Raw genomic sequence first — 14541 nt, forward strand, 5'->3', positions numbered from 1 at the left:
TCCTTGACTTCCTAACCAGAAGACCACAGTCTGTGTGGATTGGTGATAACATATCCTCCTCGCTGATGATCAACACTGGCGCACCTCAGGGGTGTCCCACCGCTCTACTCTCTCTAAACCCATGACTGTGTGGCTAGGCAAAGATAAAATACTATCTATAAATTTGCGGATGATACAACCATTGTTGGTAGAACCTCAGGTGGTGACGAGAGGGCATACAGGAGTGAGATATGCCAACCAGTGCAATGGTGCCGCAGCAACAATCTGGCACTCAATGTCAGTAAGACGAAAGAGCTGACTGTGGACTTCAGGAAGGGTAAGACAAAGGAACACATACTAATTCTCATAGAGGGGTCAGAAGTGGAGAGAGTGAGCAGCTTCAAGTTCCTCGGTATCAAGATCTCTGAGGACCTAACCTGGTCCCAACATATCGATGTAGTCATAAAGAAGGCAAGACAGCAGATATACTTTATTTTGAGGTTGAAGAGATTTGGCATGTTAACAAATACACTCAAAAACTTCCATAATTGTACTGTGGAGAACGTTCTGACAGGCTGCATCACTGTCTGGTATGGAGGCACTACTGCACATGACCGAAAGTAGCTACAGAAGTTTGTAAATCTAATCAGCTACAGGTTGTTAGCCTACAAAGTACCCAGAACATCTTCAGGGAGCGGTGTCTCAGAAAGGCAGCGTCCATTATTAAAGACCTCCAGCACCAAGGGCATGCCCTTTTCTCACTGTTACCATCAGGTAGTAGATATGGAAGCCTGAAGGCACACACTCAGCGATTCAGGAACAGCTTCTTCCCCTCTGCCATCTGATTCCTCAGTGGACATCGAAGCGTTGGACATTGCCTCACTTTTTTTAATATATATTATTTCTGTTTTTGCACATTTTTTGAAATCTATTCAATATACGTAATTGATTTACTTGTTTATTTATTATTATGTTTTATTTTATTTTTTTTTCTCTCTCTCTGTTAGATTTTGTATTGCATTGAACTGCTGCTGCTGAGTTAACAAATTTCATGTCACATGCCAGTGATAATAAACATGATTCTGACTCTGATCTTGCCTGATGCTTTAATTGATGAGATCGGCAAGAAGTGGAATTGATCACGGGCTCAAGTTCCGTGTCCAGGCTTCTTGTTCTCCAGGCCGCACACTCCATTTCAAGCCTCACCGAACTCCCTTGGAGACAGCAAAACACCATCACAATGTAAATCACAGGTTCAATCGTACATAGCTTGGCAGTAGAATGATACATGAAAGAAGTAAAAGAAATAGTTTGCGAAGCAACTAAAGGACGTTGCTACTGATGGTATTGTTCACTGGCAACATTTTCCACCACTCCAAACAATATTCTAAAAATTAATGGAAAGATAGAAGATTGGGAATCTTTAAAAAACAAAGAGGAGGTGACTACAAAGGTAATAAAGGAAGAAAGGACAGAATATGAAAGTAACTGGCCAGTAATATAGAAGACAATGCCAAAAGCTTTTTCAGCTATACTGTATAAAGAGTAAAAGAAAAGGAAAAGTGGACATTGGAACACAGGAAAATGAGGATGGAAAGTAGTAATGGGGAAAAAGGAAATGGTGAATGAACTGAGTAAGTATTTAGCATCACTCTTCACTGTGGAAGACACCAGCAACATGCCAGAAATTCAAAGAGACTCAGAGGCAGTAGTGAGTGTAGTTGCTATCACTATGGAAAACGTGCTTGGGAGGCTGAAATGTTTGGAGGTGAAGAAGATACTTGGACTAGATAAACTAGTCCAGAGTTCTGAAAGAGGTAGCTGAAAAGATTGTAGAGTCATTAGAAGTGACCTAGTAATCTTTCAAGAACCACTAGAATCAAGAATGGTTCAAGAGGACTGGTAAATTGCAAATATTACTCCATTCTTTAAGAAGGGAGGGAGGCCACAGACAGGAAATTAAATGCAAATTAGCCTGATTTCAGTGGTTGGTTAGATGTTAGAGTCCATTATTAAGGGTATGGTTTCAGGGTACTTGGAGGCACATAATAACATAACAGAATTCAGCATGGTTTTCTTAGGAGAGATCTTGCCTTTCAAGAATGTTAGAATTCTTTGAGGAAGTAATAAGCAAGAAAGACAAAGGAGAATCAGTGGTTACTTTGATTTTCAGAAGGCCTTTGATAAGGTGCTGCATATGACCCTGCTGAACAAGATAAAATTCCCGGTATTAGAGGAAAGATACTGGTATGGATAGAAAATTGACTGACTGGCAGAAAGCAAAGACTAGTGTAGCCCCCGCTGGGCAGCCTCAGGGTCGCTTAGCTCGCTGTCATCTAGGGAAACAGCCCCCGGCCCCGCCGAACTGGGTAAATCGTTTGTGTGGATGCTGTGTGATGTATCCCACCCTGCCCAAATAACAGACAATACACCAGATACGATTAAATGATTTACCATTTATAGATATTACTGGAGTTTTGGGGCAGAACCCTGCTAGCGGGAAGGACTTTCTCAGCAGCTAACATAACAAAGAAGCCCTTTCAATTATAACATAACAAAGAAGCCATTTTAATTAGACTACGCAGTAACATAAAAAAAGAAACCCCTTACACTGGGAACAAGGGGGTCCTTTTTCTGGTTGGCTGCTGGTGACTAGTGATGTTCCTGAAGTGTTGGTTTTGTGTCTGCTACTTTTCATGTTAATGATCTGGATGACAGAATTGATGGCTTTCTGGCCAGGCTTGTGGATGATACAAAGATAGGTGGAGGAATAGGTACTGTTGAGGAAGCAGATTTGCAGAACATGAACAGATTAGGAGAATAGACAAAGAAGTGGTAGATGTTATACTGCATAGGAAGTTGTATGGTCATGCACTTTGCTAGAAGGAATAAAAGCATAGACTATTTTATAAATGGTGAGAGTATTCAGAAATTAGAGGTGCAAGGGGACTTGAAAGACCTAGTGTAGGATTCTCTAAAGGTTAACCTGCAGGCTGTGTCAATAGTAAGAAGGAAAATGCTGGAATTTATTTTGAGAGGACTAGGATATAAAAGCAAAGATGTAATGCGAAGGCTTTATAAAGTATTGGTGAGACCACATTTGGAGATATGAGCAGTTTTGAGCCCCATACTAAGGAAGGACATGCTGGGATTGGAGAGGATCCAGAGGAGGTACACGAATGATCCTAGGGATGAAAGGGTTAACAGTTGAGGAATGTTTGACGGCTCTGGGCCTGTGCTCGTTGGAGTATGAAGGTTGAGTGGGGGAGGGGATCTCATTGAAACCGACCAAATATTGAAAAGCCTGAATACAGAAGACATGCAGATTTTTCCAAAAGAGGGAGTGTCTAGGACCAGAGAGTACAGCCTCAGAATAGTCACAGAGATGAGGAAGAATTTCTCTAGGCAGAGGATAGTGATTCTGTGGAATTCATTGCCCTGGGTTGTGGTGGAGGCCAAGTATATTTAAAGTGGAGGTTAATAGGTTCTTAGTTACTAAGAGCGTCAAATGTTATGAGAAGAATTCAGGAGAATGGGGTTGAGAGTGGAGAATGATTTAGCCATGAATGAATGTTGGAGCAGACTTGATGGGCTAAATGGTCTATTTTTGCTCCCATGTCTTAGGGCCTTAATGTCTGAAGAGTGTTGTACTTCACTGGCAACATACCAATAATACCTATGAATAAAATTGAACCAAACTCTTCAACTCTTACACAGGGAAAGTAACAACCAACAACATTTGATGCTTTTTGTCTTATCAAACGAGTCAAATTACTACAATGTAGAATTTTTGATGAGAGAAACCAGGGAATTAAAAAGTAACCAGATTAATATATGAAAGTGATTATATGATAGATCATAATGAATCAGAATAATATGAATGTAGTTTAATTGTAAGAATACCCTATAGTGATTTGTGACTGTACGTCAATTACTATAGGTACCAATGTATTCAAGTCTGGCGACCCAGAAAGTTACAAGAGGGCCGGTAACAATCTCCAGAAAGCCACCTTATGGGCGAAGTGGCAATTGCGGACTAAACTTGAATCATTGAAGGATGCTTGTCAGCTGTAGCAGGGCTTGAATGCTATCACCTCTTACAAGGTGAACTCAAGTGACATAGGTGACAACAAGGTTTCACTTCCAGATGAGCTCAATGCCTTCTATGCTCGCTTTGACCTTCAAAACATGGCGGAACCATCACAAACACCCACAGCCCCTAATGACCCTGGGAATTCAGTTTCTGAGGCTGATGTGAAAATATCTTTCAGGAGGGTGAACCCACAGAAAGCATCTGGCCCAGATGGGGTAGCTGGCTATGTACTAAAGACCTGGGCTGATCAATTGGCTGCAGTGTTCACTAACATCTTTATCCTCTTGCTTTGACAGTCTCAGGTACCTACCTGCTTCAAGCGGTTTTCAATTATACTGGTGCCTAAGAAGCAAATGGTAACCTGCCTCATTGACTATCGTGCAGTAGCACTTTCATCCAGAGTGATGAAGTGTTTTGAGAGGTTGATGATGAAACATATCAACTCCTGCCTGAGAAACAAATTGGATCCACTCCAACTTGCCTACTGGCACAGCAAGTCCACAGCACATGCCATTTCATTGGCTTTGCACTGAACCATGGAACATCTGGACAGCAAAGGTGCATACATCAGGATGCTCTTTATCAACTACAGCTCGACATTTAATACTATCATCCCCTCAAAACTAATCAACAAGCTTCAAGACCTTGGCTCAATACCTCCTTGTGCAATTGGATCCTTGATTTCCTTATTGGCAGACCCCAGTCTGTTCAGATTGGCAAAAGCATCTCCTCCACAATCTCATCAGCACACAAGGCTGTGAACTTAGTCCTCTGCTCTACTTGCTTTCTACTTATTACTGTGTGACTAAGCACAGCTCCAATGGCATATTTAAGTTTACTGACGACATCACTATTGTAGGCCAATTTAAAGGTGATGACAAATCACCAGATGGAGATTGAAAATCTGACTGAGTGATGCCACAACAACAACCTCTCACTCAATGTTGTAAGACCAAGGAGCTGATTATTGACTTCAGGAGGAGGAAACTGAAGGTCCGTGAGCCAGTCCTCATCGGGGGATAATAGATGGAGAGGGTCAACAACCTAAGTTCCTCAGTGTTATTATTTCAGAAAACCTGTCCTGAGCCCAGCATGTAAGTGGAATTATGAAGAAAGCATGGCAGCACCTTTACTTCCTTAGAAGTTTGCAAAGATTCAACATGACAAACTTCCATAGATGTATGGTGGAGAGTATATTGACTGGCTGCATCAGTACCTGATATGGAAACACTAATGCCATTGAACAGGATATCCTACAAACTGTAATGGATACAGCCTAGCCCACCATTGAGCACATTTACATGAAATGTTGTTGCAGGAAAGCAACATTCATCATCAGAGACCCCCACCACCTAAATCATGCTCCCTTCTCACTGCTGCCATCAGGAAGAAGGTACAGGAGCCTCAGGACTCACATCACCAGGATTAGGAAGAGTTATTACCCTTCAACCATCAGGCTCTTGAACCAGAGGGGATAATTTTACTCAACTTCACTGGACCCATCACTGAACTGTTACCCTAATCTACAGACTCGTTTTCAAGGACACTTCATCTCACATTCTTGATATTTATTGTTTATTTATTTATTACTATCTTTTCTTTCTTTCTTTTTGTAATTGCATAATTTGTTGTCTTTTGCACACTGGTTACCCTGTTTGTATGGTCTTTCATTGATTCCATTATGGCTAGTATACCCACAATGAAACGAATCTCAGGGTTGTATATGGTGACATATATGTACTCTGATTACAAATTTACTTTGAACTTTAAAATAACTCATTTATGTTTTTAAATTGTACAATATTATGTAATGTAATAAATAAACCCACGTTTAAGGTATTGGAGTGCTAGTCTATCAAAATAACTCAAAAGGTGCAGAAGGGTTTACAATACTCATTTCAGGACTTCTTTATTTGACAGTGAATGCATGTGTACTCCAGGGACACATATTAGGTTTAATGGTATCATTATTATTAACCTCAATACAGATCACAGGTCATTGCTGTGAACAGATTCTCTAGGTTTTCTCTTGGCTGCAGAAAATAAATATCCAGTGATAAAGATGACACACAAAAAACTTTGTAAGAAATTAACACTTCAGTTAGGAAAAAAACACTTTTAGATATAGAAACATAGTTCCAAACAGCAATTATAAAATTATCATGATATTTAATTCATTTTAAGATTATGTCTCGAACTGTTAATGTATAAAAAGGAATAATAATTTATAGTAAGCTACCAGAAATCTTGCAAGTCTGAAAACTGATTCAAAAAGAGAAATCTTATTCCTAAAAGAAATCAGAAATTAGAGACCCTGTGATTATTTATATTGGAACATGAATCTGTGAACACTGTGATGTATCACAATGGAGTACTAAAATTCTCAAAAGCTTTCTAAATAATAAAAGAAAAATATTTTGCATATTCATTGTACTGTAGTTATCAAAATATAAAAACATATGCACTGTATGTCAGTGAATTGATGTTTGCCTATTTATTGTGACGTTTGTCATGTTTAAAGCTCAGATTTTTCATAGTTGCCATGGACACCCATGCTCTGTAAGGCTGCTGCAAGATGTTTGTCATGTCTCCAAAACGTAGCAAAGCAAACAGATCTGAACACTGCATAAAGTTTATTTTCAACACCTTTAAATTTAAAATGAAAAGTTTCAGGAAATTGTTTAATGGGATAATTCACAGTAACTGAAAGAGACGTGGGGGAGATCTTAAATGTGTTTATTCCAGCTGTATTTACTTGGAAGACGGATACAGAGACTATAGATGTGCGGAAATGCAGCAGTGAGGTCATGGACTCCATACAGATTACAGAAGAGGAGGTGCTTGATGCCTTGAGGCAAATTAGGGTGGATAAATCCCCAAGGCCCAACAAGGTGTTCCCTTGGACGCTATGGGAGGCTAGTGCAGAACATGTGGAGTCGCTAGCAGAGATATTTAAAACATCCTTAGCCAGGAGTGAGACTCCAGAGAATGAATGATAGCTAATGTTGTTCCTTTGCTTAAGAAAGCCTCTAAGAATAAGCCAGGCAATTATAGGCCAGTGAACCTGACATCAGTAGTGGGAAAATTATTGGAAGGTATTTTAAGGGACAGGATTATATAAGTGTTTGGAGAGACATGGACTAATTAAGGATAGTCAGCATGGCATTGTGTATGGTAAATCGTATCTAACCAATCTTATAGAGTTGTTCAAGGAAGTTACCAGGAAAGATGATGAAGGCAAGGTAGTGAATTTTGTCTACATGAACTTTACTAAGGTCTTTGACAAGTTCCTACATGGCAGGTTGGTCAAAAAGGTTTATTCACTTGGCATTAAAGATGAGGTCGTAAATTGGATTAGATATTGGCTTAGTGGAAGAACCAAGAGAGCGTTATAGATGGTTGCCACTCTGGCTGGAGGCCTGTGACTAGTGGTGTGCTGCAAGGACTGGTGCCGGGTCCATTGTTATTTTGTTGTCTATATCAATATCTGGATGATAATATGGTAAACTGGATCAGCAAGCTTGTGGACGACAGCAAGACAGTAGGTGCAGCGGATAGCGAAGAAGACTATCAGAGCTTGCAGTGGGATTTGGACCAGGTGGAAAAATGGGCTGAAAAATGGCAGATGCAATTTAATGCAGACAAACGTGAGGTGTTGCACTTTGGGAGGACCAACCATGGTACGTCTTGCTTGGTGAGCATTAGGGCACCAAGGAGCGTGGTAGAACAGAAGGATCTGGGTATGCAGATCCATAGTTCCTTGAAAGTGGCACCTCAGGTTGATGGCATCACATTTGGTAACCTATCTACAGGAAAGATGTAAATAAGATTGAAAGACTTCAGAGAAAACTTACAAGGATGTTGCTGTGATGAGGAACTGAGATATAGAGAAAGGTTAAATAGGTTAGGACTTGATTCCCTAGAATGTAGAAAATTGAGGGGAGATTTGATAGGGGGGTATTGATGGGGCTTTTCCTACTGAGGTTGGGTGAGATGATAACTAGAGGTCATGGGTTAAGTGTGAAAGGTGAAATCTTTAAGGGGAATATGAAGGGCAACTTCTTCACTCAGAGTGTGGTGAGAATGTGGAACGAGCTGCCAGAGCAAGTGGTGAATGTGGGGTTGATTTCAACATTAAGAGAAATTTGGATAGTACATAGTTAAAACGGGCATGGAAGGCTATGGTCTGGGTGAAGGTCCGTGGAACTAGGCAGATTAATGGTTTGGTGCAGAGTAGATGGACTGAAGGGCCTGTTCTCTGCTGTAATGTTCTATGACTCTATGGCTGTATAATTTTATTTTTGTTGACTGGAATAAATTAGTTAAAAGGAATATAGGACTGCATCAAAATGTCAAAATTTAGTTTTAAAAGTCACATCAACTATAATTCCATTTCATAAAATCTGTGCTACTCTACAGTTTAGACTTATTGCAACAACAAATATCGAACTGCCAGTACAAAAGTTAATCAGTACTCAATGAATTGAAAATGCTTATGTTTATCTAGTATCTATCCAGCACTGGAAGCAATCCTAGGAATAAAGAGCAAGAAATAGACGCGGAGTTTATAAATGCAGTAACAACAGTCAACGCATTCAACATTTCCGTGCTCTTTTCCTCCCGCAGTTTCTTTATCTGTCTTGTCAAGGGAGGCTGTGAAAATACAAGCATTTAATTATTCATGGATAGTGTACATAGGCAGAATATAAATGACTGATCTCTATAACTTGAAGTGCTTTATACCAGCGATAAATGTTGTAAATCAGATACAAAAGGAGGGTTAAAAAGAAACCATTAATACGTTTTATCTATCAGGTTACTCATTTTCTGCTCTTAATTGTTGAGTTACTTTATTGTCGTTCTTGCTTTCCACACCAGATAAAAGGAAACGGAGAATAAATACGGAATGTACGCTCACGACAGTAACCAAAAATACATACGTATTAAATTCGAATTATAAGCCGCCAAAAAGGTACACAAACACGTGTGCAGCAATATATTGGTCACAGTCGTGTTTATTCGATTTGTAAACAACATCGGAATTAAAAGATACACAATTGCCTATCAATTTATTTAACGTGAGGATAAAAACGTAATTCTAACTAGCAGTTGTTGCAATAACGACAATTTTAGGTCCCTCAGACTATCAGTTCGGAATTGGACTAAGATACGGGTATCCGTTGTGAGTTTGCGGATGAGGAGCGGCGCAAGTAGGGATCAGTTAAGGCAAGCACATCAACATGCTTTATGCTAAACACACACATCGCATTCCAATTAAATTAAAACACGGCAGTCGGTTGAAGTGAGATCTTGCATAAAACAGCGAACCGCTGCAGAACGACAAGGCAGAATTAAAAGACAAACGAAGAAATTTTGGTGCTTATCTGATGCAAACAGCACTGAATGCATTAAGTCGCTATCACCTTCCATGTAGGCAGAATGACTGTGGAGCTGGGCAGGGTTAAAAGGTTGTGTGTATACAGGTGTGGAACTGAGAAACTGGGAAGAATGGGAACGAGAGGTGTGTGGGCGTGAAACTGGGCAGCGTGGGGAGGCAGGTTCTGCGGATGTGGAAATGGGCAGGGTGAAAAAGCTGGTGTGTGTACAGGTGTGGATGTGAACATGAACCGGGCAGGAAGGCGGGTGGTGTACAAGTGTCACACTGGGCAGGATGAGAGGTTAGGTCTGTATAGATGTGGGGCTGAGATGAGTGTGCAGTTGGCAGGATGGAAGTGTGTGTGTTTGTGTACGCGTGATGCTGGGCAGGATGGGAAGGTTGGGGGTGTACATATGTAGAAGTGAGCAACGTAGGACCGGGCATTATATTGGTATTTAGGGCTAGGAGAGGAATTCTACGTAAAGAGGCAGGGTTGGAGGGAATGATCTGCAAATAGACTCAGTGATTGTATGGGCTGGGGACATTTCCCTTTATAACGGATAGACTGTTATTATGACTTACCATGGGGCTGGAGAGGTACTGCTTATCCTAATGGGATCGAATTTAAAATGGGTTGTTTTGCAGAAAGGTGGGGAATGGGGCATTTTGTTACTCTACTTTCGGTTTAAGGGGATTTTATTTTGAATAAACCGGGGACGAATATATTTTGGATTGGGGTAATTTGCTTTACCACTGGCTCGACATGGAGTGGGTTTTATTTTGTAACATTCCTGGAGAGGTTGAGGAAGAAGGGTATGTAATGTTGCATTGCGCCAGGTTGGGTAATTCCTTCTTGCACTCGGGCCTCAGAGCGTCGATCTATCGGCAATTTGACGCAGCCTGCAAGCTAAGTGTCCACCCGTCACTCGGATATTCCGGAGGTTGTGTCAGCAGAGGGGCGCGCTCCTCTTCCGTGCGCGCGTTCCCGGCAGCGGGGCTGGGGCGAGCACGCGCGCGCGGACGGGCTCGCACAGCACTGTCGCCCAGCAGCAGCAGCAGCTCACTCGGAGCAAAGGCAACTTTGGCGTCTCAGGGCTGGCTGCTGGGTTGGCGCGGATTCCGGGTGCCGATCACTTCAGCGGGAGACAACCTCCTCCCTTTCCCCGCCCCGCTCTCTCTCGCCCTCTCTCCCCCTCCCCTCCCCCCACCCAGCCCCCAGCCCTCGGGCACCCCCAGGTAAGAAGATGCAAGCGCTCCACCGCGTTCCTGACGTGGAGCCTGCTGCCCGCTCCTCACACGAGCAATCCCGAAAGGGGAGCAAACTCTCAGCTCCGGCGAAATGCTTCCCGCCCGCCGCATGCTCGCCCCTTGCAACCTGGGCTTCGCTGAAACCCCAACTGCAACAGCCCAGCTTCTTCTTTCTGTTTTTGCATCTGGACCCGTTTAATGATTTTCAAATGAATTGTATTGCGATGGCATCAGTCGTGAAGTGAAGCTTGCAAAATGTCCTAAAGTCTGTGGCCGCTGTCACTAGTCCCTTCACTTTGATTCTGGAATCGGCCGTGTGACCCAAAACAGCGTGAGCTACTGGGGTGGGGGGGGGATGATATATCTGTCCGCATATGGAAATATGATTTGCAGCATCTGATTGAAAATGCACGTTTCTAATTATTCTGAATGCAGCGCGGCGTAATAAACACACACCTGTACTTTGTTGGACCATGCAACTTAATGCTAATAATTGGTTTTGTCACATCAATTACGGTTCTTAAGTCAAGGAAAACTAAGAAGCACGATTCCGACACTTGTAGAGGTTTATGCAGTCTTAACATTTACCTTATGCTTTAGCTGTGTTGTGTTTTAACTTTATTTTAGAGGACCAGTCATGAAGAGAATTCTGACCATGAACAAATTTCTGCCTTCTGCCCTTATTAGTCTGGTGTTGGTGGTCTCTTGGCTAGCAGGGTGAGTAGATGAATATTGAACAATTTTCACTCACTGCTTTCTGTAAAAGCTTTTATGAATTTGTGTCAGGCAGGAAAAATCTGCCCAGTTTGTTTTAAGCAATTATCAGAAGCATGAACAGTAGGTGTGTAGTGTTTCTTTACACCACAAAAATCTGAAATAAATCCTTGATTAAATGCCTTCGCATTCACTGGAACGTTTTGCTTCTTCAATCTCCAAGGTGCTTATTGAAAATGTTAATGTGATTGTGGGCATAAGGCCATAATGTCACCTAAGCAGCTGAATTTCTCCATTGCACATTATATGCTTTAGATAAAAGCTATTGATGTATATTGCTGATCAAAAAAGATGCTGAAATCTGTAGATATACATTGAGAACTTGGATTGTGCTTCTATGCAAAATCACCATTTAATGTCAAATGTATCTGGTATTAAAGAGTAAAAACAATCAAGATATTATATTGGCTTCCAGGAAGACAATTAATTGGAATGTACTTCACTGTGTGAATGACAACAGACTGTTGGTTATGTTTTCAGTATGAGAACACTGGGTTTAAGGTAAAAAGCTATACTTATTGCTGCTATATGGAAAATTTTCATTTTATTATGGCTGGGGATGTAAACCTTCGGGTTGGATAAAGGCATTGGTGGAAAAATGTTAACTTAATCAAGCTAATGACTAAATACTCTTATTATTTGTAGTTTTATAGACAAATCAGGTGACATTTCAGAATTGCAACAGATTTAAAACCTCTAGGTGGAGTCAGCAGACAACTTCAGCAAACAACTTCAGCAAAAAAAAACACTTTCAATTGAGTGAGCAAGGCACTTAGTTAATTTTATGATAGCTTGTTTAAACAATTGAATGGTTAAGGAAAAATAATTCCATTTGTCACATGTCAAAACCTTTTCTAGAAGATGCTTTGCGATGCTTTATTAAAACATTTTCAAGGGCCTTTTAGAATTACATTTTGAACTTGAGCTAGTGTTGATGCTTTTACATAGGCTGAGAAACATTGATCCTACATTTGGCAGTAGTCAGCCATTCAGCTAGTTTTATTCCTTCGTAAAAACATTGTAGGTTTTCTTGATGAATTTATTTGAACCTGTGCTAAAATAGTATTAGATTTAACCATATTCCTGGAGCTTCAGTACGACTACCGTTTTACTAAATAATGGGTCAAGAGTTCCTGTTAGGGATTGTATAGCTAAAGGAAAAATTTAAGTGCTTTTGGTACATCCTGTATTTCTTTAGAAATTGAGGTTAAAAAGTCAATCTTGCTCTAAGGTTCAAGCAGCTTCTTTTAATATTTTCTTGTAAAATACCTTTGAGTTTGACTTTTTATGAGTAATAGATAATACTGCTGGAATATCACAGCTATGGTTTGTAGGCCAATTGATATCTCCTTTACCTACACTTGACATTTTATTATCCTTAATTTGTCCTGTTTTAATTTTTAGACTTGCAAGTTTAGAAAGATCTACTCTTGGTATTGTTGCCTCATTAATAACTTCTAAATCAGATTCCTAACATCTGCTAGTGTATGGTATTTGAGGTACCTGTAAATTTAGCTAAATGTAGTTAGCTAAATGTTGTTAGGGATAAGAGAACACATTGTGTACCAAACTAGGGTGTCATGACAAATCCAATGTTATTACACATTCTATTTGATAAACTAAGCTTATGCAAAAATTACACATTGAAAATTTTCAGCTGGTTGATTTTTAGACTTGTAAACTAAGTTGCTGTATATTGTATATCACAGTGAAATTTGTATAGGTATCATAATCGTAGATGTGTTTTTTCAGTAGCGTTATATTTTAACATCTAATATGGATTATGAGACAATGCAGTTTTGGTGTATGAAGTTTAAAGACATGTCAATGCCTTGGAAGGCATATTATTTTTAGAACTGCAGAACTGGAATTGTTAGATTTTCCATGGTGGCAGGGCTTTTGATGTCAAATCAGTTAATAGGCTGAATCACTTGTATAAATTTGTTAAGTATGTAAAATAATTTCTCTCTGAGTTTGTTATTTGCATTGCTTCTGAAAGGCAAAAAAAAAATCTGCATTAAAGCCCAGTTTAAAAATTTGGAGAATAATTCTGGTCTTAGTTCATAATAAATAGACGCATTTAAGTTTTACTATAAATTTTGCAACATATATGTAATCTGTGCATAATCAGTTTAGAAGTTATTATTAGTATCAGAATAGAACTTACAAAATAATGTTTAAGAATGACTAGAGTATTCAAAATGCATAATGCTAGGAACTAAAATGACTATCATATGGAACAGTGCTGTTTTGTTATGCCTGACATGGGGCATCCTTGGCATCAAATCTGTAGGTGAAGCAAGCTTGTATCTTGACATGCATTAATATTTTTACAAGCAGCAGTCTCCATTCTTTATTCCTTTAGTCTTTTTATGAATCAGCTTGAAAGGAGATATTCATTATTACTATGACAAGATTTACAAATATCGCAAAAGCAATCATTGTTGAACTTTTCCAGATTCTTAACCTGTCGATGTAACATGACCATTTGCAGTAGTGTGCATTCATAGAATGTGAGGTAGTAGGGTTAAGAAAAGCTGAGCTAACATGATCCTGCAAGGATCTATTTTATATTAGTTCAAAACAAATAATTTATCTATAATTTGCAGTTTAACTTTATATTGTTTATTATAAAGGCACTTGATAATTGGTGTATTTTCTCAAAATTACATGCTCACCATGGAATGTCACTGAGCAAAAAGTCAAAAGTATTGTCATTAAGTTTGTATGATATCTGGTGCCCTCCTCTATATCTGGCTTTGAAAGATATAATTTCCTTGAGATGAATTGATACATTGGAAACCACATGTATTGAAGGTCAAATCAAGTATTGTTAATTAAAGTGATTAAGTAAGTTGTCAGTGAATGCAAATAGATAATTTTGAACTCTACTTTTAAAATGAACAAGTGCCTGTCATTTTTAGGGACATTTGTATATGAAATGCAACTTAGAGTGGAGTTATAAGCATGCAGTATAATCCTTATGAAACACATTTTGCATTTGTTGCAGATTCATATGAGAGAAAAAGAAAACATTATTTCTACATGTTATATTAAATAGTTCCAACTG

General features: G+C 39.6%; 1 protein-coding gene across 1 annotated transcript in view; it reads left to right on the plus strand.

Moving 5' to 3' along the window:
• Window positions 1–10674: 10674 nt before the first annotated feature.
• Window positions 10675–14541, plus strand: part of LOC140194609 (gamma-aminobutyric acid receptor subunit alpha-2-like) — a 209132-nt gene continuing 205265 nt past the window's right edge. The window contains exons 1-2 of the mRNA XM_072251847.1: window positions 10675–10685; window positions 11325–11414. Of these exons, the coding sequence (XP_072107948.1) occupies window positions 11335–11414 (80 nt within the window). The 5' untranslated portion in view covers window positions 10675–10685; window positions 11325–11334. The remainder of the gene's footprint in view (window positions 10686–11324; window positions 11415–14541) is intronic.

The sequence above is a fragment of the Mobula birostris genome, chromosome 3 (assembly GCF_030028105.1).
Source record: "Mobula birostris isolate sMobBir1 chromosome 3, sMobBir1.hap1, whole genome shotgun sequence".
Taxonomy (NCBI): Eukaryota; Metazoa; Chordata; class Chondrichthyes; order Myliobatiformes; family Myliobatidae; genus Mobula; species Mobula birostris.